At 38.6% G+C, this 27,865-nt stretch overlaps 1 protein-coding gene across 6 annotated transcripts; it reads right to left on the bottom strand.

Moving 5' to 3' along the window:
- Positions 1-262: 262 nt before the first annotated feature.
- On the bottom strand, positions 263-27,657 carry Snap25 (synaptosome associated protein 25). 6 transcript variants are annotated; one of them, XM_052181495.1, is made up of 7 exons: positions 27,586-27,657; positions 25,413-25,454; positions 19,592-19,640; positions 12,577-12,694; positions 8,572-8,697; positions 5,060-5,204; positions 263-1,418 (listed from the first exon to the last, which is right to left on the bottom strand). In XM_052181495.1, exons 1-7 carry the CDS (start codon positions 27,655-27,657, stop codon positions 1,350-1,352), a joined length of 621 nt encoding a protein of 206 aa, XP_052037455.1. In that variant the 3' UTR covers positions 263-1,349. The 6 variants fall into 6 exon arrangements, with proteins under 6 accessions (XP_052037455.1, XP_052037454.1, XP_052037456.1 ...); XM_052181494.1 differs by lacking the exon at positions 12,577-12,694 and adding an exon at positions 12,263-12,380; XM_052181496.1 differs by lacking the exon at positions 12,577-12,694 and adding an exon at positions 12,263-12,380 and having other exon boundaries at positions 8,572-8,685.
- Positions 27,658-27,865: the final 208 nt, after the last annotated feature.

Here is a 27,865-nt window from a genome sequence, read left to right as displayed (position 1 = left end):
GTTTTCTACCCCATATATACAACTTAGGAACAACTGAACAGAGTATTCAGACTTTGTTTTCTGGTGTGAGTGTAATATCAGACGGAAGTCAGTGGCTGGGATCTATAATTTTTAATAATTTTAAACTAGCTACAAAATGTCAAATCACTTCACAAACCAACAGAGGAGACAGGAGGGATTTAATATACATGCTGTAATGATATTTATCTCACAGTTTATCTATATTTCATTCATTTATATAATTTTTAAAGGTTTCTTTATTAGCTACTAAACATCTCAGCAATTTGGTGTGCATAGCTCTAGATTAAGCAACAAAAATTATACTGATGACAAACCACAGGTAAATGGTGATCAACAAGAGCCAGACTTAGAAGATCTTCACGTTTTCCACATAGCAAGAGAATTGTCTCCAAAACATAGCTTTCAAAAGCATTCGACAAACCCTATATCATATCCATTTCACATGTTTCAGCCAAACATATATTTTGCTAGAAATGATTAGTGGTGTGTTAAATCCATTTTGTGTGTGTGTGTTTGTGTGTGTGTATGTGAAAAAAAAGGGATGATTATGATCAGTAAATCCGTATGTTGACAGAAAGAAGGTGACACAGCTGCAGGTTTTGCTGGTATGACTTAATCTTGACAGTGTCCCAATACTGAGCATGCGTAGTTGTTGCTTTGTTATTGTTGCTGTTGTGTGTGTTTTCTTGTCAGTATGCTACTGTCATGGAAAGTTTTTGTTTAAGTAGGAATCTAAAAGTCTATTTAGTTCTCATGCATAAATGCATAAATCACATCACTTTTAGTGCAATGCCTGTTATGTAATTTCACATTGTCTAATTATGAAATCATAAAGACAAAGAATAGCCATGAGGAACCAAAGACAGCACATTAGGAGAGATTCAGAGCCTGTCACCCTAAGAAAGGACTGTGGCAGTAGCTCCGTGGAATGTCACAGTTTTACAAGAACAATACTGTGTATTGAGAAAATCAACAGCACATTGAGCATTCCTAAATTGTTGTCATTCAGCAAACGCCACTGAGAAAAGAAAAAAAAATGAGACCCAAGACATCTTAAGTTGGGAATTAGAGCCACCAGATGACTGCTATGTACAACCTTTGGAAAGAAAGAGAGCCAGAGAAAACAAAAGACACATGGTATCATAGGGAAACTGACAGACCACACAGGACATTTACAATGGGGGTGACTGACTCATGTGTGTATGTGTGTGTGTGTGTGTGTGTGTGTGTGTGTGTGTGCAAGACCTACTAGGTAATACCATGAGAGAAGCAGGAAGGAGCTCTCTTGTCCAACAACATTCGGAAGAGAGCACAGCAGAAGGGCAAATTTAACCACTTCCCAGCATCTTTGTTGCACGTTGGTTGGCTTCATCAATTCTGGTTTTGTTGGAATCAGCCTAAAAAAGAGGGGAGAAGAGAAGTCTTAGACTACTCCTTAAGGTTCCATTCATCCTTTGGGGTTACTCAAATTATTTTTTGAAACAACCCATTCAGAATTATTACTCTTTTCCCCCCACCCCAAGGCCATTGGCCTTAAGTCGACAAGGTCACAGAAACTTGACTTGAGTTCTCAATGGCTTTCCTCTCTGGATAGCATCTGTTGTTTGAAGACAGGGGTCTATGATTTATCTTTCTATGCTGGAAAGGCACACAAAGGTTAGACTGTTAAGCCCCAGGAAATTAGCTATTCCCATGACCATGGAGAAAGGTAAGGCAGCAATTACTGGCTGTTGCTGTTCTTGTCACAAGTGGGAAGGTTGTTTGTAACTGTGCAGCCTTAGCAGAGGAGAAAGCGTTCAGGTGGTCCAGGGAAGCAGAGTTAGTTTTCTAATGATCTACTATCACTCACTAATCATAGGCTATATGCCTACTTTCCCACTTTCCAATCTCTACTGGGTAGGGTCTTCAATATTCAATTTGAATTTATAAATTCCTAGTGCACTGGACTCATCCATGCTCAAACAGAGATCTGGAAAGTTGAACATATTTCTGGATTATTCACAACTGAGTTATCTGGCTATGGTTCTCTACCATCTGTTTAGTTAATCAAGAGTTGGCTTCAAAATGAGTATTTACATCAAAAGAAAGAACATTGGTTTGTCCTGATTATTCAGAGCTACAGACACATATTTTTGACCCCCAGGCTCCTCATTTGAAAAATGGCTAATCCCTTCAATTTTGTTTGGTTCCCAGATTCTTCTTCTATACCTACAAACTGTGTCGGAAATAATCATACTTTGTTGAAAAGGAAAATGACTAGTTCAGGCCAATTTGATATGTTCCTATAGAATGAATTGTGCCATTTCTATACTGAGCTCAGAGAAGTTGAAGGGAGAAAATGACCCACTTTAAAATGAACGTTATTTCTGAAGGCAAATGTAGACTGTCTTGCTGACGAATGCACTGCCTGGCCTTCACCGGGTAGCTAGGGGGAGATTTAAGTAGAACAGAGGCTATTCTTGGGATATTTCCAAAGGACAGGGTGGAGCTTTGCTCAATGGATGCTTGCTCCTTCCTTTCAAGTTCTTTGATTCACACTCAAATTCCAGTAAGTGGCACAAAAGTACCACTTACTTTTTATGTGGTATATAAAAGAAACGGCACCTTTTAGGAAACAAAAGCAAAACAAAACCTGACAGAATCTCCTTTCAGGTGTGTCCCTTGGAAAATGCCTCTGTGCTCATTCTGTTTTTCATTGTTCATTCTTGAGGATTTTTTTTTAAAATGGAGGCCACCCTATCCTAGAGAATCCTAAGATTGTTGACATTTCTAATATGTGCTCCATAATTTCCCTTTGTGGAAAGGCCAGTGTCCATCAGGAAGCCCAGACATTGTTGGAAAGAGGTACTGAGTATATCAAGCCCTTAGCTTCAAGCAGATTCTACACTGAGTTAGATCAGACATCTAAAAGTGTGTGTATGTCATGCACGAGCACGTTCCAGATTCCAGAGTTAAACTGTTGCTTCATCTTCTAGTTTATAAAATTGCTGAACTGCAAATCCCTTTTTAGAAGCTGTGGCCTAACTTTTCAGGCCCAGTGTTCCCCACTGATGGAAGACTTTGAGGACCACCTGGCTGAACCTCAACACACTGTCTTCCACCAAACTTTACTTTGAAGTTTGAATATTTTCGTTGTTTCAGTAGCACTGCTTTGTATGAAGCCTGGGATGTAAACTTACTTCTAATTTCTAGTATTCTAGGAGAACAATGTGCTTGTAACTTTGAAAGATTGTACATATAAACACCCATAAGCAAACACACAAAGCAATGTCTTAAAAATCCAAAAACAAGAGTCTGACTATATCAAAACTCTTACTGTTTTGAACTTCCCAGAACTTACTATCAACCCAAATGATGACAAGAGAAGATCATCCTGGGGGCAGGAGAAAAGAAGATTCTCTTTTCCCACTTTGCCCACTGGGTGGTTTTAACTCAACTCTATACATACATACTGAGACTTCTGATACAGTTATCAAAGACTAGAACTTCCTTGAGAAAGTGGGAATACTATAGCTCAGTAACATGCTTGGCTAGAAACAAATGGGCTGGTTAAACTGCGTTCAGATTCTGATTTGGCGTATGGTAGCTGCAGGTGGGGGGGAGGGAGGTTCTGTTTCAAATACTGGTCAAGCTATACAAATTATTGAAAGGCAATTATACCCTTTCACTCTACCTCAGTGACTCAGCAGTCTAGGGTTCATGCAAGCCAGAGCAGCTGTTTCCCATCAGCTTGCCTGGTCTTTCCTTAAACTTTTATTCTGGTGTATACCTTTATTGGTAATGAATAGCTAAATCCAGAAAGTTCTCACCATTTTAGAGAACTCTGCCAGCAGAGGCATCTGAACATGGCTTCAGGAGAAATAAATATTTCTTTTTCCAAGCCAGTTACTCAAAGTTTTGACCCCTTATGTTAGTAAAAAAAAAATGGCTTTGTGGAATTATCTGCTTGCTTCTGAGACATTTTGGCCCAGTGATAGACAACAAGCACTTCCTATTTTCTCAGATTATTTCCCTTCTGGAAGACAGCTGAGCAATCATTTCTATGTTCATTTTTCCTTTGGAGCTATAATGGCTTAGGTCCAGCTTTTTGGACCTTTCAACATGGCTCTAAAATCCATTGGCTCTTACAGCATTGAAAGTTTTATGATAGCAAAATATGCTTAACCATGTCAGGCATATTATAACTTGCAAACATAAGCAAAACACAAGCATTTTTCTAGCCAGCTATGACATATGTGTAGTTCAATACCACTCAGGCAAAATACTATGTGGTGATATATTGTTTATCTGGAGCACATATGATAGAATATCATTTATTCATCCCTTCCCAGTACTGAAGAATGATTGGGGATCAAGAAACTATTACTTAGCTTTGTGATATAAAAGATCTAAAAATGAACCCACTCTGATCTTGGCAATGGAAAAGATATAAAGATTCTCAAATTCTCAGATTAAGAACTTCAGAGTCTCACAGAGAATAAGCACACAGCACAAGAGTAACCAGACATATATTACACATAAAACCAGTATTAAACTGTTAATGCACCTATCTCTCCCTCTTGGCATTTGGACAGGCAAAAAGATTATTATTAATATTAAACATGCTATTGGGGATGAGAATACAAGAAAAGAATTAGTGTTTGATTTGTATGGTGAATTGTTTTGTGGTTTTTGTGTCCTGATATGAATTCCTGGGCAGTGAGAATATGATCTGTCTCATTTACACGTGTTCTAAGTGCCTAACACATGCCTGGCATGGGAGAAATATTGACTACATCCTATAGTATGGTCTGGGGTAGGAGTGTAACTCATTGGTGGAACACTTTTCTAGCCTACCCTGGACCCTGTGCTCAATACCCAGCATCCACAATACATCGAAACCCAAACTACATTCTAATCTTCATTCCAGTTCTGCTGCTAAATCTCATGCTTTTGCTTTGAAATAAAAAGGGCAAAATATTCAGCAACTATTTGCCTGGATGTAGTGTCCCCTTCCTAGTGGCAATCAGAAGTCAGCTCCTGAGAGCTGAAGACTCACCTTCTCCATGATCCTGTCGATCTGGCGATTCTGGGTGTCAATCTCATTGCCCATGTCCAGGGCCATATGACGGAGGTTTCCGATGATGCCGCTCACCTGCTCCAGGTTCTCATCCATTTCATTTTCCCGGGCATCATTTGTTACCCTGGGAACCAAAGAGCAATTTTGGAAGACAAGAGTGAGAAGAAAGGTGTTACTAAGGAGCAGAGTTTGTGGGAAGTGTACACACATCTAGGAATAGTCCTAACTCTTATTCAATATACACGACTGACATATTTGTCAGTTTCAAGTGTAATTTTAAAATTGATGTTTTGAGCTCAAAGTGTAGCTTAAAAATACTTGTGTAATTTATACAAATACTGTATTTTGGAGCTTTGATTCTCCCTTTGTATCTTTCTCCAGTAGGGTTTGGCTATGAAGCCAAGGCTGGCTGAAGTCTTGATTCACCCTTCTCATCTTGCCCAGTGTCACTATTTCAAGTATGCACTTCTGCACTCACTTTGAATTTATAGTTCATATTAAATACACTGTTGTATTTACATTAATGATTTCTAAAATTAGATAATTTCCTTCTTACTTAGATATTGTTTTATTTATTTAGTTAATTTATTTATTTTAATGTATATTTGTTTGTGTGTGTGTGTGTGTATGTGTGTGTGTGTGTGTGTGTATGTGTCAACATGTGAGTCCTGATATCTGCCATGGTACCCGTGTGAATGTCAGAGGGCAGCCAGTTAGAAGTCATTGCTCTCTACCACATCTTCCAGGGTGTCTTGCTCACCACCATACATGTCATGAATGGGCTTTAAGGATTTCTCCTGCTCATTTCCCATGTCACCACAGGTACACTAGAATGGTAGGTGCACCACATGGCTGTGGGCATATAAACTCACCTGAGCAACAAGTGTTTTAGCGCTGAGATATTTCTTACCCACCCTATACCCTCATTTATTTTGGGGAGGATAAAATCATCTATTCTGTGGAACTCTAGGGCAGAGGATAGAGGCAGAATTATATAGAGACCATGGTTTATTTTTGTTTTGTTTTTTCTGAAATATAGATTTCCAAGATTCAATTTGTAGATGAGCAAAGAAAGCCAGGTAGCAAATCTCAGTGCTCATTGCTCTCCTGCCTTGGAATGTGCGGCAGTGTAGACAGCAGGTACAAACTGTCCTTCCTTGGAATGTGCGGCAGTGTAGACAGCAGGTACAAACTGTCCTTCCTTGGGATGTGCGGCAGTGTAGACAGCAGGTACAAACTGTCCTTCCTTGGGATGTGCGGCAGTATAGACAGCAGGTATAAACTGTCTGCCCTCTTGATTTTTAGAACTCCTAAGAGATTTAAAGGAACTGCTTTTTATGGTGATTCTTATACACACACATGTTGATGTCACAGGTTTGGGAGGGGCATTAGAACAGGTGCTTTTGGAGCAGAAAAATGTGTATCCGGTAGTTTCAGTTGAATGGATAGGACTGGAACGGTACAAGCTGGCTCACAAAGCACTTTACCAGGATTCCAAAGGCCAACTTGAAGGTTAAGAAGGCACTCTATTGCAAACCGTAGGCATCTTACTGCAAATAGAAAGCATTTATTACAGAATTTTCCCACTTGTTACAGTAATGAGCTAAAAATGGAAGGTTTAAGCTCCCTTTCCCATGGCAACTCCCAAAGTGCACTGGTGTATTATAACTTTCTTCTTCTGTTCATTTTGTTTTGCTTGCAATCTTGTCTCCAAATTTAGCCCAAACTGGCTCTGAGTACTCAGACCTTCTGAGTGCTGGGATTAGAGTCCTATGCCACTATTCCTGGCTCCACTAAGGCATAAAGATCAGCCTGAGTCAGAGCAAATTTAAAGATTAAGAGAGAACCTCCTACCATTTACATTTCATTTAGTGATCATCAACCACGAACAAGTTCCTGTATGTAGCCCACCCATTTCCATCCCTACAGCACACTGGACTCACCCTAGCTTTACCGGTCATAGATGCTTGTGTCTAGTGTCAAGAGATTTGGATTAAATTGCAGTGGACTAAGTATCAGCCCAGGCCCCTCTGCCTTCCCATCTTGCCTATTTCCCTGCTTCCCCCTTTCTTTTTGCTTTTTTGTATCTCCCATACTCTGTACTTTCACAGCCACTGGCTTACAAATTATTAATTGAGTTTCCTTGGGAGCAGATGGAGGCAAAATTAGAATTGTCGTTTGTAAGGCATATCTAGACCCTATGCCTTATGAATAACATTTGTGTCACAGCATTATTGATTAGCCAACAACGATAATAACTTACAGGTATGTAATTATGAAGACAAATATTTTCACCTCTGCTGAGTTCTGATATAACAGTCTGTATCAGTGATTCTCAGCCTCGTGCTGCAACCCTTTGATACAGATTCTCATGTAATAGAAAATTATTTTTGTTTCTATTTCTTAAATATAATTTTGCTACTGTTTCCAATTGTACTCTAATTATTTCTGGAGACAGACGTTTGCTACAGTAGTTATGCCCCACAGGTTGAGAACTACTAGTTGACATGTAATAGTCTAAACAGTCTTAATTGATATGGTTCACACTTTCCTTGACAACATTAAGCTGTTCTGATTAAAACAAACTGGTGATTGTATGGAATGAATTGGGCTGGCATATGTCCAAAAATATAATGATTTTAAACTTTTCTTTGTTATAGAAAATATTTGGCTGTTTTTCTGCTTACTGGTTTCCTCGGGACCAAGATATTGGCTGACATATAATCTGAGCTTTTAGAATAGGTATTTAATTTGTTTGCTTCTGGATCTCAAAAGAAGTGTTTAATGTGTAGCCCATTTACCCCTCCTTTCCCCACTCTAAATCAGATCCTTGACATCCCCTGCTCTATGCCCTGAGAAGCTGAACTTTATTATCGTACTTTCGGCTCCTTGTTTGCTCTGGCTTCCAGTGGGCTTTGAATAGTGGCCTAAAAGAGACCAGAGGTCGTGAAAGCAGGGTTTAGGGCATTTGCTTCCCTTTCTCATTCTAGCCAACTCTAGCAATGTCTGCATTTCCCTACCACAAAATCCTTTTGTTCTTGCATCTCCTGAGGAATGAGTGGTGATAGTAGCTTTCTGATACTACTAAACTCTAAATGCCTAATCATTCTTGCTGTTTAACAGGCAACAGTATCTTTAATAGATTTTGCTAAAATAAACCCATGTCATGTGATGCCTTTCTGCACCAACTTTGATTCTGGAAGTGTTTGTGGGATTTGCATTGCCGAGAGACACTACGGCAAACAGTACACATGCCATAGTTTGGAAAGAAATTATGTCTTGGATTTTGCCTGCTTGGCACACTATCATTACCATGAAGAAACCTGGCCTCGTTGCTGGAAGACCTCATAAAGGTGGACAGAAGTGCCACTATTGATAGTCCAGCCAAAGACCAGACAAGAGAATGAAGCTATCACGATCCAGTCAGCGCAGAAGAAAATAAAATAGTTCAGTGCTGGTTACCCATCAACAGAGAACTGCAAAAAACTCACCTGCGGATGAAGCCACCACTGATGGCCATCTGCTCCCGTTCATCCACCACACGGGCAGGCTGGCTGGCCACTACTCCATCCTGATTATTGCCCCAGGCTTTTTTGTAAGCATCACTGGATTTAAGCCTATGCAAAAAATTTGGTGAGTGACAAAGCCCAGGGTGGAGTGGCAAGCTCACAGAAATGATCACTTCTTTAAGCAAAGAACCGAACCAAGCAAATGAGTTTTAAGTTGAGGCATTAGAGAATACCGATATATCATAATCTAGACCCAAACAGTTGGCCACCACCACACCTCAGCTAGTCAGCATTTTATTTTCATTTGAGCCAATTGCAATGGTCAAGACTAATCTTTGTTTTGTTTTGTGCTTTAATTGGATTTAAGATAAGGCTTAATATAGCTGGTGAACATTCAGTTCTATTTCAGTTACATGATTATATTTTGAGACACAAAACACAGAAAAACATACTGGCAGACAGACACAAAACAAGACTGCCAAGTGGAGGGTGTACGTCACACCACAATAACACAGAGTCATGAAGAAAGACATACTTGACCAACTTTTAAACACATCATCATGCAGTGATCTCTGTTTAATATTTTTCCTCCAATGCATGTGTGCACTACATTTTAGTGTTTCATGAAAGACACAAAGGATTGGTGGTTGGCCAAGGGTGATGGTCTTTGGGTTGCCTCTAGAGTGGTTTAAAATGATAATATATCGGTACTTCCAAACAGTCACCATACATCCAGGGTTGATGTACAAACCTTTGTCCACAGAGACAAAAAGTAAAAGAAGCATAGTGAAATGAATGCAGGAAATAGAAGAGAGAACAAGCCATCTAGCACCAAAGAGGAACCCTACCCCCAGCCCACCCTGTGTCTTCTTCATGCACCAGCTACAGGCATGAGTAGAAAGTGAAGCATTCTCATTTAAGCCAAACTACTCCAGAAGTTGACCATTCTCGATATAGGCACTAGCAGGACAGTAATAGCCTTCCTGAGGATTTGAAACGCAGTTCAGTAGCTTCTTGGTTGGGCCAAAGGACAGGGGAGTATGCAGACAGATTCCTACTTTACACTATTCTGGGTTAAGACAAGGGAGAGTGGTTTGGAACTAGTGTGGTCTCCATGGGCTACATTTCACTGACCTGCCTTGGAAGAAAACTTAAAATCCAGGCATACCTGTTGTGCCCAATAGAAACATATAGAGCATATTTTGGTGGGTGTGTTGTAATTTAAGGCAATCAAAGATGTTTCTAGGTTCTTTGCATAGTAGAAACCACATGCTATTGAGTCCAAGAACAACATACATTCTTTGGTCCCATTTCACAGTTTTTAATTCTAAAACAAAAAGATTTTATTGCTTTCCTCCACTTTTTCTTATGATAGGGTCAAAGCCATATCTTAAACTGGCTTTGATCCTTGTAGATTGAGGACCAAGAAATCATGGTGACAAACTGGGAAATGCACCAATGGGATTTCAGCAGCTTCCATAATTTACCATCAGCCCTTTGAGACGTCACGATTTACTCTACCAAAGGGCCATGGGCCCATTCAATAAATAGTACAAGGTCATCAAACAATTTTTTTCATAGTTAAGAGTTTGTCTCTCTATCCCTCCTCCCCAGTCCCTCTCTTTTTGGTTACAAGAAGCTGTTTGGACTTCGTGATGTTTTCTGCTATGTAAAATGTCTGGCATTCCATCTTTGGCAAAGTCAAAGGAAAGGGAAATATGCGTTTCCAAAGAGAAGGCAAACCACTGCACCCACAACGCTGCACAGACTCACATGGCGGCCGAACATCTATCATAGTCCTTTGAAACATGCCGAGACAGGGCAAAGCCCCCAGAGAGTCCAGGGCACCACCAGCCACTGCGTTGTGACACATGGTTTTTAAAGCATTATTTACACACATTAGGGGACACTTCACTCAAGCTTTGAAGCTCAATTAGGGTCTCTTTTGAATTAAGGAGTTAGGGACCACTTACACATGGATTTAGTAGGGGTCATGTTTCTTCAGAACACGGGGATCCACCTTAAAGAGCCCTACCTCCACCCTTTCTTCTCACACAATTGATGAAGGGTTGAGGGGTTGTATCTGGTAGAATTCACTCCAAATGTGAGGAAAATTGGCTCTAAAAGGGCATATTGTCAAATCTTGACTAACTGGAATGTTTGACAATAAAATACTTTAGACAATTCTATACCTTTGCTATTGATAAGGAGGTTCTGGGGGAAAATTGGCTTTAAAGGTAATTGGTAAACATCTTTCTCAAATTCTTGAGTTAATTTTCAGCTCATGAGTGTTTGGGGATGGCACAATCAAATCTTTTCAGTCATGGCTTATAATGATGATATGTCTGAGGACCTTTTAAAATCTACTCTAATTTATCATTTATTTATTCTTATGTAGAGATTATAGAATAGAATAGAGTCTACATGAGAACTCAAATGTCCTGGGCAACAAAGCATTTCAAATCTGAGCTGACTGCTCCCTGTTATCCTCACCCCGCTCTTTTTGACTAAAAATAGAAAGGAGGCAAATGAGGGATCTGGCTAGCTAGATTCCAGTTAGTCAGGCTTTACTTCACAACATTCTTTTTTGGGGGGAAAATGCTATTTACTTATTGGTAAGATGAGCCCCTCCCCCTTCTAAACAGGAAGTGGGATATTTCAAATCAGCCTCAAAGTTTAAAGGGTGCGAATGGTCATATAATCTGCTCAAAAATCACATTAATTTCTAGTCTAAAAGCTATGATCAGGAGAGCTTTTGGGTAAAAGGTTTCTTTTTAAGAGGGAAAGGGGGAGGGGGAGGGAGGTCAGGTAACTTTAATTTTCCAAATGCATGTTGGGCAAACCACTCATGCATTTCCTCCCCACTACTGCTAGTCAAATGAGACTATCTTCTAGAACCCCTGAGTTTTGGGTTCTTTCTGTTGCAAAACTTTATAACCACATGTCACATTTCTGCTACATTCCAAAAAAAGCATTTGCGAACCTTGAGAACAGTTAAAATGTTTTGTGATGTCGTGCATGCAAAATCTACACATTTCAACATTTCAGCCAGTGTACGGGTAGATCTTCCAAGAGGAAGAGTTGGAGAGCTTGTGTCAAATTGGAGACAGGCACTAGCACCGACTGGAGAGGATGCCTGCATTGGGTAAAGCTGTAGCATCTCATGACCAAATGCAGGAGCTGGTTGGTGGGCAGGCAAGAGGGAATCTGCCACACTCTCTGACTTGCAGAAGCTTACTTGGGCTAAATTAGCCCATCTATTTTACTTCTAAAAAAAAAAAATCAAACCTTGATACAAGTGTTTTAAATCCCCCACACTTACCCAAAATCTTTTCTAACTATACAATTTAGTTCTTGAGCTTGAGGAAAAGAATATTCCAATGTGCCATGAGTGCCTCTGTCTCAAAGTACACTTTCTGGAAAATGTTGAAATGTTTATCAATAAAAATTGCTGACAGTGAGGCTTTCACTGGAGTATGCCTGATTTTTAATGCATCAACAGTAACTCTCACTAAGATTATCTATGCTATGAGATGAATGCATTGGAGACGTTATTGATCTGTTCTGCATGCCACATGCTCATCCTGCCTATGAGCCTGCAGGAATGAGCTAGTCAAGGCTTGGAGATGAGCCTTGGGAAAACCAAAGCTTCAGGCAGGCAGGCAGCACCTACTTGTTACAGGGACACACACAAAGCCCGCAGAATTTTCCTAGGTCCGTCAAATTCTTTTCTGCTTCTTTCATGTCCTTATTGATTTGGTCCATCCCTTCCTCAATGCGTTCCAGTTGTTCTGATTAAACACAAGTATTTTATCCCCACAGAATGAAGCAGATGGAAAAGGACAAAGAAAAAAAAGACAAAACTTCAGACATTCACTTTGACATTAAAAAAGAAAAACAAAAAAAAAAGAAGAAGAAGAAAGAGAAAAGAAAAAAGAAAGGAAGAAAACTGGACGCCACAGATTAGAGCTGGTACCCAGTACCTACTTGTTACAAGGACATATGAAAAGGCCACAGCATTTGCCTAAATCTTTTAAATTTTTCTCGGCCTCCTTCATGTCTTGGTTGATATGGTTCATGCCTTCTTCGACACGATCGAGTTGTTCTGGTTAGGACAAAGGGATGATAGTGTGGAATGAATTTTTTGGGGGTTTCCAACAGAACATGAGAAATGACTATGTGAAACAGAATTAGAGAGAGAGAGAGAGAGAGAGAGAGAGAGAGAAAGAGAGAGAGAGAGAGAGAGAGAGAGAGAGAGAGAGAGAGAGAGAGAGAGAGAGAGAGAAATTGAGATTACAATGCATTGTCCAGGAGGATGCATTGCTGGAGACGACTGCTACTGCCCTAAGTAGACAGGAGTGGAAAGAAATGAACAAGAATGATGTTCAAAATAGTTTGCAGTTCAGACGGAATGAGATGGGATCAGAAGGTCTGTTTGATTTTGCATATCCAGGGAAACAGCACAGTGTATTGATTCAGATATTAGTGAAACCCAAGAGAAAGAAAAACCAGATGTTAATTTATGTTTAAGGGGTTCCCATTCAATGGGTCTACACAGATTATCTGACTCGATTTCAAAGTATACGTATCTTTTGGTTTTTAAGTACCCCAAGCCAGATAAAAGGAGAAAGTAGAATGCACTATTGTCTTTGGGACAAGAGAACAGAAAATAGGAATAGATATAGCTATGAATTTCTGCTCTTCTCTCCGCAGTGGCTGTACGGCCAAAGGTGACCAACTTTTGGTTTTCTTTATCTAATTCATAGAAGCTGGAAAATGAAAGTAATATCAGCACAGCAATAGTGTAGGCACCAAAACTTCTATTCATTTTTTAACCTTGTAAATGACTTGTTACAAAAGCTGGGGAAGACATTTTATTCTTCTGTCGGGGTTTCCCAGGATCTACAATGGGAATCTGCTCACTACCAACCTGGTCAGAGGACAAGGAGAATGTGTGGCTCTTTGAAAGAGAGGCAATGGCTTGGCATCTAGAATGGCATTGTTCCATTGCTACAAGGATTACCTCTGCATCTGAAATACAGCTTGATACTCATAAAAATTCATCAGTTCTAGATTGCCAGGTTACATAAACCAAATTGATTAATTTCTCACAAATGTCATTAGTTTGGGGAAGCTGCAAGTTTAATGAAAGGGGGTTTGTCAAATAGTTTTTTTTAAGACCATTAAAGGAGAAGTGCAATATAATGTCTTGGCTGTATGATAATGTCCAGTTATAACTCTATTCCTCTTTTGGTCGATATTTTCATGCATGCTTTGACAATTGTGCTCTAGAAGTATAGGCATGCTTAGGATAAAACTGATCAGCACATTTCTAGCCTATATGCATAAACAATCATCTAAAAAACATTCCACACTAATGTTTGCTATGGAAATTGTTACCATAAAAACTAAATGCGGCCCACTAGTGACCCAAAGTATGGACAACATGAATTGGGATAATAGATTATTTTTGCTCTCTTAAGTGAACGAAAGAAGAAATTGTCCCTGACTAGGTCGCTGGTGCTTCTGCTATGCCTTTCAGAAGCCGATGAAAACACTCCACTCTTGTCTAGCTCGATGGGCACAGCAATGCTGTACTCTGTCAAGTGCACAGAGACAAGATGATCTGAATGTCTTTATATGCAAGGAGATTTATCTCCTGTCTTGCTTCCTCACCTTTGAGAGAGCATTCCTTTCTCCTTGCCTTCTTCCCTTCCTAGCTGGTTTGTTTGCATTTTGACACAGGATCTTACCCTGTAGCCCAGCATCCTAAGTAGTGGATTGTAAGCACTGCCATGCCAAGTTCAATTGCTTGTTTGTTTTTGTTTGTTTGTTTCAGCTCATTTCCTTTTGGGAATGCAATAAATCAGTTTGTGAATCAAACTTAACCCCCAAGTGAGAGGATTAGGATGTAAGAGAAAGAATCTAGTGTTTTCCTAAGTCTTTTAAATTTTTCTTGGCCTCCTACATGTCTCGGTTGACACAGTTCTTGCCTTCATTAATGTGTCATCTTGCATACAGATATAAATAAGGATGCTAGTTCAAATCAAACAGTTGCTGGGAGCACAAACAGTGCTGTGTTAGAATGGATTTAACAAGTACCTGGGCTCAAAGGGCAAATGTGCTGAGGGCCAAAATAATGGCTGCAGTGCACATACGTGATTGTGAAGGGATCAGTCTTCAGATGTTTGCACTTCCTGATGCATTCCTCATAAGTTAGAAAACAATGACTAGTTCTTTGTTTTTGCAAAAATACTGACTCTCTGACAAGACTTCAGAAGTCTTATTTCTTGTCCCTCTAGAGAACAGGAGGCAACATGTGTATGGGAGTGGGCCCGTAAGTGTTGTTGGACTTGTGAGTTAGATCATTGAAAAACAAAAATGAGCATATCCATATTCACACTTCTCAAAGCTGCATTGTATCATGGATTTCTAGCTTTGTTGGCAAAAATGACTGAAAGAGAAAAGTCTGATGCTGAATTTGATAAATCATAGAAAACAAAAAATACCCCCTCAAAATGAACAAACAAACAAAGGACAAACAAACAAAAGAACCCAACATAGAACTAGTTTTCCAGGTTTTTTAAACAATGACATTAATTTTACTGTGCTGAGTTGAGTTGAGTTTGTGGGCATAATTGACACATTAAGACTTGAATAGTTGCTGTGAAGCACTTCACAGGAAGTTCATAAGAGCATCCAGTGCTGTTCATAAGAGCATCCTATGTTGTTATTTCAGTCCCATGAACGCTGTGAGGGTCTCATAGCACACTGCATGGGGTTTACTACGTCTTCTCTCCCTAAGCTTGTGCATTTGTTCTTGGAGGTTGAGAAGAGAACTTTTGGGGACGGGTTATGGTTCAGGAGAGTCTTCTAGTCTTCTGATAGATAACTGTACATGTTGTTAGCAGAAATTGAAACTTTCCCCCTTCCACCAGATATCCAAGTAATCAATTGTCTGTGATAGATTCGGCAGCAGCAGAAACTTGCTTAGGGATTTGTCTAGACATCTCTTCTACCAATATCATCTAAGTAAAGGATCTTATATTAAGGCTCTTTGAATACTCAGCTTGGTCCTAAAGTAAAACACGGTAAGTGTTTTACCTAATATGCAAGCCTTCATACTCATATTCAGTTAAAGATACTGTCTATGTGGTTTCCACTTGGCTTAGCATTGGAGAACACAATGAAATTTATTTAAACAAAGTGACACAGCCACATACCCACAGTGGCTGAGCCATTCCTACCTGGGGTTGGTGAGTGGACATTAGCAAAGGGGTGGGGTATTTTCTGAAACACTGCTTCATAGCATCATTAACTTTAAGCTAAGAGTTAGCTGGCTCTCAAGATGGGCCTTGGTTTTTGTCTCTTTTTTATTTCTGCCAACAGTGGTCACAGATTTTACTATTTAATTTAGAGTTCATTACATGTAAATTCTCAGAGAGTCTGGACTAAATCATCGAGACTACAAACCAAATAAATAAATAAATAAATAAATAAATAAATAAATAAATAAATAAATAAATAAAAGGCCCAGAAACGAAACAAAAGAAATAAGAGAAAAACAGAGGTTAAAAGTTAGATTATTCATTTTAACACAGAAATCTTTAGGGGACTTTCCTGGGAGATAATACTTTTAGGGGAACAATAGCCCCAAGGCTCTGTATGTCTCTGGGGCTCCTTGTTGTCTCCTGATACCTGGGTATAAAACAAGAATCCTATAAGGAACTTCTCAGTGCAACTGTTCAGTTGGACAACCTGCAGAGGTCTGGCCTGCCTCCATGGTAGATACAATGACTCTCTAGGAGGACGATTGTTGCTTGTGGTTCCTTGAGCAGCTGCGGGGTACAAATAGTTAATACTTTGGATGTCAGGCAGAAACAAAATTAATACAGCATAAACTGAAGAGAAAGAAAAAAAAACAGTTACTGATCTAAACAAGGAAACATGCACAAACAGAATCAAATGCTTTTAGAGGCAGGGACATAGGCATCTGTCACTTGCAAAGGTCTTAAGTTCTTAGTTTAGTAAAAATGGAATGTATACCCCTCAAGACAAGTCCCAGATCACCCACCTTTGGAGATATACAATCAGAGGGATTTCATTTTGTTTTGTTTTGTTTTTTTGTCGGTATGAGCTGTTCGTTACATATCTGCAATAACACTAGCTCTCACAGGAAATATGCTTATTGGAGGAATCCAGAATGTTTCAGCTGAAAACATTCATTGTCCTCAGTGTGTGTATATGTATGTGTGGAGGTGTCTGTTCTTTGTTTCTTAGATAACAATATATAGATGTTTGTGGGAATCATGCTGTTTAAAATAAATTTTTGTACATGTATGAGGATTCCAGCACATTGTACCTCTAGGTTTTCTTCATGAAAGTACAAAGATATTTGCATCTCAGGTAAGCAGGCTGATAATTTCCTACCCCTTTTCCTCTATTTTTATCTGAAATTTCAGAAACTGAACTATGGATCTCATTCTTGTTAAATAGGTCCTCTACAATGAGGCTACATCCTCAGTCTTTCTCTCTTTGGCTCTATTTCTCTGTCTATTGTTTTCTGTACCTTTATGTCAGTACTTAACAGAAGAAAACAAAGAAATTATCCCAAGTCGTCTTTGACTGTAAAGCCACTTTCTCCACACTACTGTCTACTAACTGAAAAAGATGCTAAGGTAGAACTGCTACTTACTTAAGTGTTTTTGGTTTTTTTTTTTTTTTTAAATTTTGCTTTGGGAATTTTCACTCTCCTATAGGGGCACCCCCTGTTTCACAACTTTTAAGCAATGACTTGCTGCACCCCACGTTTCAGAGGTAAGTCATTGCTACACAGATGAAACCAGCATGTAACTTTGGTAGATCTATGGGGTAAGTTCTTAAGACTGACCCGGTTGTAATACCTTTAGAACACAACTCAACTGTACTCTTTAGAGAATTCAACAAAGTGTAATTTGAACATTGGAAGAACCGTGATGGGGTTAGTGTACAATTGGCATTTTTTTCCGTTATTTTTATAATTATTTGGAGTATTTTTGAAAAAAAGTTTAATACAAATAAATACTATAAAAATGGATGCCTCTTTATGAGAGCCATGTTGAGGAACCTGTTGGAAGAGTGGAGAGTAGCTTTGCATTTGTGAATTGTGAGGCATTCATACTGAGGCCATCCTTTCTCAAGATGCTACGCATCAATATCTGGGCATAGCAGGGCTGCTCGGTCTATGGCATTTCTGCCTAACATGGGCTTTTCTTCTGTACTTGGGGTTAGGAATCTTAGCTCCTGGGCTCTCTATTAACCAAGCTGAGACCTTCTCAGAACAGTTCAGTAATCTGGGTCTCCTCCCATTCTATACTCCTTTCCTCTCCTGATCCTTGTCTAGGTATTGGTCCCATATCACAGTCTGAAGGGTTTTCCTATGAAACCCAGCAACCATAGGCTTTTACTATCTATATAAATCCAACACTGGCATTTCCCAACAAATCTCTAATACTTCTAATTGGTGTCTCAACACCTCCAGTGCTGTGGCTTTCTCTCTTCTCTTCTTACTCCAACCTCAACTCTGACGTAATCATTAAACACTGATCTAATGCACTAAGTGAGGGCAGAGCATCTCTTCCTGGCCATATCATAGCTGATTTGCTTGATCTCGCCACAGACAAATGTTTGGATCATTCCTAGTCTTATACAGCTCCAAGTAAAGCATATTCATTTATTTTTTACATAATTGTAAATGTTTATCTTCAATGCAAAAATTCTAGGACTTGAATGTTTTTTGTTAAAGATAGGTACACTTCAAAATTGAAGATATGATTATCAAATTGTTCCTTATGACATGTGTATTAGTCCAAGGCACCCATATGAAAATTAAGAGTTTGTTTTCTCAATATACTATAGCACTGGTTATTGTCAATTTTTAAATTTTGTATCTTACTGAAGAAATCAACTTGCTAAAACTGGCATGGTATTATCACTAATGGTTGAGACAATATTTTACACGTTTCCAAGTTTTAAAACTTTATATCTCCTGTTCATTTTTCTCTTATTTTTTCCTTTGATGATATGCATACATTCTCTCTATTTTAGGAAAAGTGGTTTATGCCAAGTTGTCAGGCAATTTTCCTCTCTATTTGAAATTTTTGCTTGGAGTTTACTGTGTCTTTGCTGGGATGAGTTTTACATTCTTATATTTCCCACTGGAGAAAAAAATTATAAGCCCAATTTTTTATGAAAGCTTTTACAAAGTATGAAAATGTTCAAATATCTAGTCATTATAAGAATTCAAAATGAATACAGGAGTAGAATTTGTGGCTATAATTATGTACATTTTCACTAAATTGGTAGATACTTTGAGTCAAAGAAAACCATGATATTAATGTTATAGTTTCCACCTTAGTGTGTGGAGATGATATACTAATATTCTCCAAGTTTTTTTGTTCCTAGCCTTTCCAAAAGTGCCTTTAAAATAGCTAAAATATTCTGATTGGTTAAAATTTCTACTTTCCAGACCCCACATAAAACAATTTTTTGTTATTTAGGAAATTTCTGTAATGATTTGAGAACCAAAACTTCAAATGCTAAATTTGGATGGTCAGGAGCAATGCATATATCCTCAAATACTGTAGCTCATAACCTGGATGTTAATTGGAAGGAAACCAAATTTATTGGGAAACTTTGGTGGTAAGAAGAATATGTAAAGTTATCAATCCTGTCTAAAATATTGTCTTTTAAGAAATACACATAGATTTTGCTTTTAAAACCTGTTAGAAATATACATAGCAGAGTTATCAGTATCATTAATTCAGTCATGAAGAAGGCCTTGACATCTCCACATTCAGTATTTCCAGCAAAGAATGAAAATTAACAACTGAGGTTTCTAGAATCCTTATGTTTACATATACATGTAACACATGCAGAATGCCTATCTGAGGGTGCACAAAAAATTAATAACTGCAAATTAATTCAGATGAAGAATATTCTTACTGAAGAAATCTGAACTTACCGCCTTGCTCATCCAACATAACCAAAGTCCTGATGCCAGCATCTTTACTCTACATTCCAATAATGGTAGCAAAGTTGAAAAGGAGTTAGAGAGAGAAAAGAGAAAGAGAAATCAGTGATGAGACAATTATCCCTAGAAATGGAAGATGGAGAAGGACCAAAGGTAGACAAAAGGGAAGACATCTGACAAGAGCATTCAGGGACTGGGTAGGGACCAGGGGGAACTGGGCCAAGGGTGACCTTATCAGTGACTCTCAGGGGACTCACGAGGAGGCATGAAGTACATCCTCCATAAGGTGGGCCTGGGTCTTTCAATACAGTAAGTGTGCATTAGAATGCTTGTACTTAATATTGTACAATCGTTATAACTGCAAAATAAACACACTACAGTTTTTATTACACAGAAAGCAACATTTTCACAATCTTCTAGACTGAATTTTCTTCCCTGGCAAGTTTGATAAAAAAAAGTGCTCATTTAATGTCTAGGGCAGGGATGCCTCATAGGAAGTCAATAAGGAAGCTGGAGTCTTGGTATTTAGGTTCACCACAGAAGAGAAGGGGCTGAAAGGCACAGCTCAAAAGGAGAGTGACTCTGTGGAGAGAAGCTCTTCAAGATTTGGAAGACAGAGTGAGATCAGAACATACTTTGCTCTGAAATTCACAGTTATGTACAATGATGCAATGTGAGGAAAATTAGTCCTCTCCAGGGTCACTGCAGTTCTTTTGTGCATCAATCTTCAGAAATGCATCTCGCTTCAGTTCTTTTTATCCACATAAACCAAGACCAAGATTATTAGAAGGTGGAGAGGGAAGTTGGTGGTGAGGGAAGTGAAGATACCTCTCTAGAAATCTAACGTGCTCTATCGTATGCTATGGGGGGACACACACTAACCTGAGAGATGATAGACCATGAAAGATACCTTGAAGTCTTTCTTTAAGTACATTCTGAGTGGATATCCATATATCTTATTGTGCATTTTAGTGATTTCTTTGCCCTTTTCTGAGTTTGCTAGCCATTGCTTAAGAGATAGTGTAACGAAAAGTTTATTTAGGCATATGGTTGTGATTGTGCAAAAAATTGATAGAGAACATTTTCTCCTCAGAGACCCTCTACCATTCTTCTGGGAGCAGAAGATGAAGAAAAGCTGGTGACTTTTTTTAGCCCAGTTCTCAGTCTACTAATACATCAGAGCATTCTATGAGGTATAATGAGTATTACTTATTTGATGCCATACAAGTATAATTTTACAATTTTTCTAATTAGGTGCTATATGTCACAACGCTAGAATGACTCACTGAATTGGTTGGAGGGAGCAAGAGTGTATGATGCTGTCCCAGTTGGGAGAACATAAGTGGAACCTGTTGGCCTTGGAGTCAAGAAACTTGGGTTGTGCTGGATGGTCAGCCAGTGGAAACAACATGTTGGATTCAGTAAATGAGTCTAAATTCTAGATCTCTACTTGAAGTCTTACTGCTCTAATATCATCTGCTTTGTGTCTTAGTTCACCTTCTGGGGCAGTAAGAGATCGCTCATTTCCCACTGTTATAAGAATACAATGAGCTCTACAAAGTATAGCCATCTCCAAAACTAGTTCAATTCTTGGGTGTTTGAATGGGATACAAGAAAGATTTGCTGAATTTGACACCAAATTCAGATGTTGGATTTGATTTGTAGGGAATCATGGCATGATTAGAATGAACTACTCTGTTTCCTCAGATCATTTTGTTTAATGTGGAACTCACAAAGGAAAAGAAAATTATGGTAGAATGAAACTGAGGTGCTGTGTTGGAACCCATACCCTGCAATAAGGTATCCTACCCATGAATATCGAGTTTATCATTTCCTGCTGTGGGTCTGAAGCAAGTTATTTAACCACTGAATGCCCCAACATCCTCTGGGTTAAAGACAGAATATCAAAGCACTAGTAAAATGTGGCTGAAGGGTTAAATCAGCCAACATAAATTTGTATTATGATGGTGATAGTGATGGCTCTAAGCACATGATAATTTCTCAATAAAGGTATGAACTTAAATTTGGTTCTGTTATTTTGCTGGTAGTTTTTTCCAATAACTGGGTGGTTTTTAGAATATCTAGAAGACAGAGAGGCAGGGATAGGGAAATCACTGCAAAGGGAGCAGAATCTAACTCTCTCCAGTTTCTTAAAGAGTTATGTGTGTGCTTTATTAGTGAGCTTGAAAATGAGAGGAGTGACTCTAGTTTTACATGAGCGCAAGTTTTCCTTTGTGTTTGAGTTTGGCCTGGGAAATAGCCTGTCTAAATGGAGCTAGAGAGGTTTTTTCCATTTCTTTCTTTCATACAATTTACTTTTCCATTTTTATTTTTAAAATGTATTGACGAATTTATTTATTTTGCCAGTGAACCAAGCCAGTGTTTATAGAATATTTTACTGCTGTCTTTTGGAATGCTTTCATCAAATTCCAAGGCATCTGTCCTAAAGCCTGGACACCCTGCACTCTCTTGAACTCTGAAGGACCTCACATCTGTTTAAATTAAAAATAAAACAAAACAAAACAAAACCCTACCAACTTGATTTTATAAAGTTCTTTCTACAGTTGTATCTGTTGAATGATTCTTTTTTATTGCCAAAGCATTTTGAAAGAGAAGTTGGTATAGAAAGAGAAATAATGTAAGACATTCATAAAATATTAGTGTTTCCATAACTATTTCAGGAAGGCTGTGCAGTGCCTTCAGATTTGCCTGCCTAAAGCAGTATGGCTTTTTTTGGTTCAAATTTCATGGACTAAGATATTGGTATGCAGATTTCATTTCTGTATTTAGCATCAGCAGAGTTAACCTTTTTGTTCTCAAGTATTTCCTCCTGGAGGACATCTTTTTTTTTTTTAAAGATTTATTTATTATTATATGTAAGTATACTGTAGCTGTTTTCAGACATACCAGAAGAAGACATCAGATCTCATTATGGATGGTTGTGAGCCACCATGTGGCTGCTAGGATTTGCACTCAGGATCTTTGGAAGAGCAGTCAGTGCTCTTAACCACTGAGCCATCTCTCCAGCCTGGAGGACATCTTAATGATTCTCTTTTGAGAGTTAATTCTTTCTTTTATGCTCCCAAGGCAGGTATGACCTTGAATCCAAACATTTATTTACATGTTGGTTTCCCTGCAATAAATCAATATTTATCTTCTTTCCTATCTCCAGTGTTAGGTATTACATAGATATTTGTTGAAACATACCCTTCAAAAAGTAAGTGCCCAACTCCAGGCTGTGAACTGAATGTCACCAAGTCTCTAACCATTGTACCGGTCTATGATATTTGGATTTTCTGAAACTTCTCCACTGACCTCTGAGTAACTTTACAACATCCTTGAAATATTGATGGTGACTTCTATTAAGAGCTAGCACCCGCCTTCCCCACAACCACCCCTGCTGTTATTCTGCTGTATGAAGTTGTATTTCCATTGGAAGTGGACTATTTGCCTTAGGGAGACTTCCCAATTCTAGTATGTTCCCTGACTTTGAAACCGAATTCAATAAAAATTCAGTTCAATTCAAATTATGTAGCACCAATGGACTTTGGGGTTGTATGTAAGATCCATGAATTTCAAAGCTCATATTTTCCAAATGATTTCTGCCCTTGATGAATATTTAATACTGATTTCCTTTTAAGAGAATTTCCTTTTTGATTGAAAATCAGAACATCATCTCAATAGCCAATCCCTAGACATAAGAAATGTTTCACTATAAATATACAATGACTCAGGAGAAAGTAAGAGCAAACCAGTCTACTCTAATAATGCCTTGTTCAAAATTTTCTAAGGATGAAATGTCTAATAGCCTCCTCCTAGTTATTAGATGTGGGAGACTGAAGCCATCCCTTTCATCCCTTGTCTAAGATTCAACTTCATGCTTGATGGAGTAACAATTTACAAGAAACAAACATATAATTTGAGCATCCTACTTCAATCAATGGAGCTTTTATTCTTAGAATAAATTAGAGAAGACATATTTTTGTAAGATAGGCTGACACTAATTACATTTTAAAAAGACATTCAAGAGAGAGAGGGTCCATGTTCTCAAGACTCGGAAGCACAGAGGTGCTTACAGGGGTGCATTTTGATGCATTTTATCCACTGCTCACCGTCTAGGCAATGGTTCAACATTGCACAACTGAGCAAATTGGAGACAGCTTTAAAAATGTACATCATATATTTAGGGCATGTACACAAACAAGTAAAAATTGAGTTTGGAGGCTCTGGTTGTAGGTCATGAATTATATTATGATAATAATATTGCAGCATACAATAAAGTAATTGTGTATAATAATATGGCAGTTAAGTAGTAAGCTCCCATCTAATCTCAGAGCTCATGCAAGGATGTTTCAAGCTCTGGCTCCTTTTGGTGTTTCCTGTAACACATTGGAAAATAATACATTAAGACCAATAGCCAATACTCTTGGATTGAGGCTACTTGCTTCCTTCTCTGCATTTATGCATTTTTGCATGAACAGTGTACCAAGAACAGAGCAAAAGAGATATTTCTCTTCATTTAGAATAAAAAGCTGCTCTTCTCTGATGCTGAGACCCCTCTTTGTGAGGGCCAATTTGTGCTGCAGTGTAAGCTCAATTTGTCACTTTTGAAATAACAGACTTTTCCTACCAGAGAATGCATCATTACATCTCCCCATTCTTCCTGTGGTCATTCACCTTTAGTCACATTACACCCTTAGGTGAGGAGCTGCAGCTTCAGAAATAAAGGAAGACAGCATTTGCTGCCATGGTGTCAGAGGCATCTACTTTTCCTCTAAGCCTTTGTAAAATTTGTCTTTTATTTTTCTCTTCCCTTTCATGTCATTGCATAAGCAATTCATAGTAGCATGGGGTGGGTGAATAGGGCTCATTTAATCATTCTGCCAGAGAAAGCCCAAGATCTCTAGAAAAGATAATCACACATGAATTTATACATTGATAAGCAGTCACATTCAAACTGTGGCTAAAGTGGCATCTCGCTGAATAAAAACCATCAGGCTTGTTTAATTAGGTTAAGATAAATATAGTCCAACCCATTCTTTTCCTACTCCATCTCTCCCAATGGGCAAGTTCAATTAATCCATTTATTCTTCCTGGTTGACTGCTGTTCTACCAAATTGGAATGAGTAGGTTTTATTGCAAATGCTCTTTTCATTCCATTATTGCTTTCTGCCCTATTTTACCCATTTAAAAATAGTTTGGGATTCATTAAGCCATGCACTACAAATGCTTTACAAATAGATGTGCAATTCAGAGTCAGTAATAGAAAAGAACTTTTATGTTTACTTAATTGGACTAGATTTTTCTCATTGTTAAAGAGTTTTTCCTATTTTTCATAAATTTTAGTGTGCAACACTAAATACAACAATTTCAAAAGATGATATGCCTGCATAAATACATATTTTTAAAGTTACAAATATAGTTGGAGTCAGAACAGAATTTTAGATTAGCTGGAATTTGTAGCAACCAAATCATTACAAGTGAACATTTTATATAGGTAATTCTTCCACAAGTTAAGCACTGTTCTGTCTGCTTCCAGGGACCTTTTTTTTGGTGACTATTGGGAACAGTAGCTTGGAAATCGTAGGTTTCTCTACACTCCAGACCCTACAGGTAGCCTGAGATGGATAGGGGTAGATACACCTTGATAATTAGCTGACAACGTATGACATGTCCAGTATTTTCTGGGTTTTTGATAAGCTGGGTTGGCATTGGAAGCAAGAGGGGTATGGATTCGGTAAAATCAATAGGAGCTAGAAGTGAACATGTCAACACAGGAAGCTAGTTTATGTTAATAGAAGCCACGTCTTACCTCTTCAACGAGCTGCAGCATGCGACGGGTGCTTTCCAGGGACTAAGATGGAAAAACATAAACACCGTTAAGGGCAGGAATAACATGCAAGGAAAGTCAAAAATACTTTTTTCACTTGAGAAACACAAAGGGTCCTGTCACATATCACTTCAACTTTCTAACCAAATACAAAATGTCTTTCATTCTCTTGCATTATTGGGCTTTCTACATGATCAGATTTCCTAAAGCAATCACATGAAAGCTTATTGTCATAAAACCAAAACCATACAAGGCTGATCTTGATATCAAACACAAAGAAATCTGTAAAAATCATTTTTCGTGCTCTGGATGCACAGAAAACTATCTCTTATACTCTGAGGGCTACTTTGTCTTTCCTGGGCTAAGGATATTAAATATCTAGGGATATTGAACAATTTTTCTTGAGATTGTAACCTGTTTCCTTTAAAGCTCCTAGAAACACAACTGGAAGTTGGTATTGATACAAATTAAGCTGAGCATGGCAACTGGTTCTCCAGGCATAGCTTTGCCACTTTGCTCTCATAGATCTAAACCAGTGTGATCTCTCAGAGCCATGCTTTCAAGTGGGAAACTTACGCTGGACGTGATCCTAAAGGAATGTGAAGGATACGGATTTTTTTCTGCAAAAGACTTAAATGATCTCCCTCCTTCCCTCCCTCCCTCCCTCCCTCCCTCCCTCCCTCCCTCCCTCCCTCCCTCCCTCCCTCCCTCCCCTCCCTCTCTCTCTCTCTCTCTCTCTCTCTCTCTCTCTCTCTCTCTCTCTCTCTCTCTCTCTCTCTCTCTGAGTAAACCGGCTATCATAGTGACAACCCCAGCAGAGCAGGCTGATTCTCACAGAAAGCTCCTGTAGGTTTTATGACTTATCATCTGGTGAATTAGTGTGATTCCAACAAGCATGGTCAATGAAAGTGGATAACTTCACTTATGCTCATGAATAGGAAGAAGGTGAAGCACTGAAGCCGCAGCATTGGAACTAGATTCATTAGTAAAGAAGACAATGTTTTTTGTTGGAAACAAACAAACAAAACAACAGGTTCCAAATAATGGAGGACTTCCTCAAAGTTTTTATATTTAAAAAATACTTTTACGATTTGAGAGTTTCATTCATCCTTTTTTTTTTTTTTTTTTTTGGTCTTTTTGAGACAGGGTTTCTCTGTGTAGCCCTGACTGTCCCGGAACTCGCTCTGTAGACCAGGTTGGCCTCGAACTCAGAAATCTGCCTGCCTCTGCCTCCCAAGTGCTGGGATTAAAGGCGTGCGCCACCACCGCCCAGCATATTCATTTATTATATTTCTCTCTTCTATCTTTCCCCCTAACTCCTCCCAGATCCACCCCCCAATTTCCAACCCCCAAATTTGTGTATTATTTTCTTAGTGTAACAGCTACAGACAAACACACTTTAAAGATTTTATATACAGAATTTATATTTTCCCTTCAGTCTTAACTCTAGGTGATCAACAAATCAATAAAACAAGCCATGACTGGTAGCATTTGGCAATTCTGAGTTCTAAATAAGTCTGGGTGTTAAATAATAGCTTTCTATTTGATTTCTGAGTGTGATGGGTTCTCTCTCTCTCTCTTTCTCTCTCTCTCTCTCCTAAAATGGCTGTTAGTAGTGATGTGATCTCTGTGGTTGAGATTTACAGCATCATTGGTTATGGGCTTTCCATTCCTTATAAGCAGTGAATGTAAATGACTCGAGTATAAATAGCAGGGAAAAATGTGCTAAACTCACTAGGAAGCGATGAATTTTGAGTGCATAGTACCATCATATATATATCTGTGTATGTGTGTGTGTGTATATACATATACATGAAATACATATATAATCTATCTAATTTTAAGATTATGTACTTCAGTTTTAATAATAGTCATGTTTAACAACCAACTTGGAACGTTCCTAAAATTATTAACCTTCAGAATTGAGTTAACTACAGTGCACTGTAAGACATCCAAAGACAAGACTTTTCCTAAAGGACCCTGCCCTCTTAAATGTCTAGAAGTAAAGCGTTAGGGCCAATCAATTCTTTCTAACCTGCAGAAAACTTAGTCAGAGAAAAAGAAAGTTATTTATTTTCACTCTTTCTTCCTTTTTTTTTTTAAAAAAAGAAACATTAGAAGAAGCCTTTTTTTTTTCAGAATCCAAATCCTTTACCTCATCAGCCAGCTGGTCGGCCCTCCTCTGCATCTCCTCCAGCTCATTGCGCATGTCTGCGTCTTCGGCCATGGTAGTGGTGGGGGGTTGCTGGGCACCTAGGCCAGCAACTCAGTGGTGCGTGGTTAAGGAACCTGGGAAGAAGGATAACATAGGAACTTACATTAATATGTGCTGCCTGGAAGGAATAAGCACTACACTGTCCCCATAGTTCAGATATCTTCTAACCTGGAAGTAAAATTCACACAAGAATCAATAGAATCATGTCAATTCTCCAAAA

The sequence above is a fragment of the Apodemus sylvaticus genome, chromosome 5 (genome assembly GCF_947179515.1).
Source record: "Apodemus sylvaticus chromosome 5, mApoSyl1.1, whole genome shotgun sequence".
NCBI classification, from domain to species: Eukaryota; Metazoa; Chordata; class Mammalia; order Rodentia; family Muridae; genus Apodemus; species Apodemus sylvaticus.
The sequence above is the reverse complement of the archived record's forward strand: the minus strand, read 5'-3'. Positions and strand labels throughout refer to the sequence as shown.

Excerpts from the sequence above, each read along its gene's own strand:
- Snap25 (XM_052181495.1), bottom strand. The coding sequence starts at position 27,657 with ATGGCCGAAGACGCAGACATGCGCAATGAGCTGGAGGAGATGCAGAGG. Across the intron at positions 8,698-12,576 it reads TTCATATGTCCTTGTAACAA|GCTTAAATCCAGTGATGCTT; the intron begins GTAGGTACTGGG and ends TTTTTTGCATAG. Across the intron at positions 5,205-8,571 it reads AGTGGTGGCTTCATCCGCAG|GGTAACAAATGATGCCCGGG; the intron begins GTGAGTTTTTTG and ends TTTGGTTCCCAG.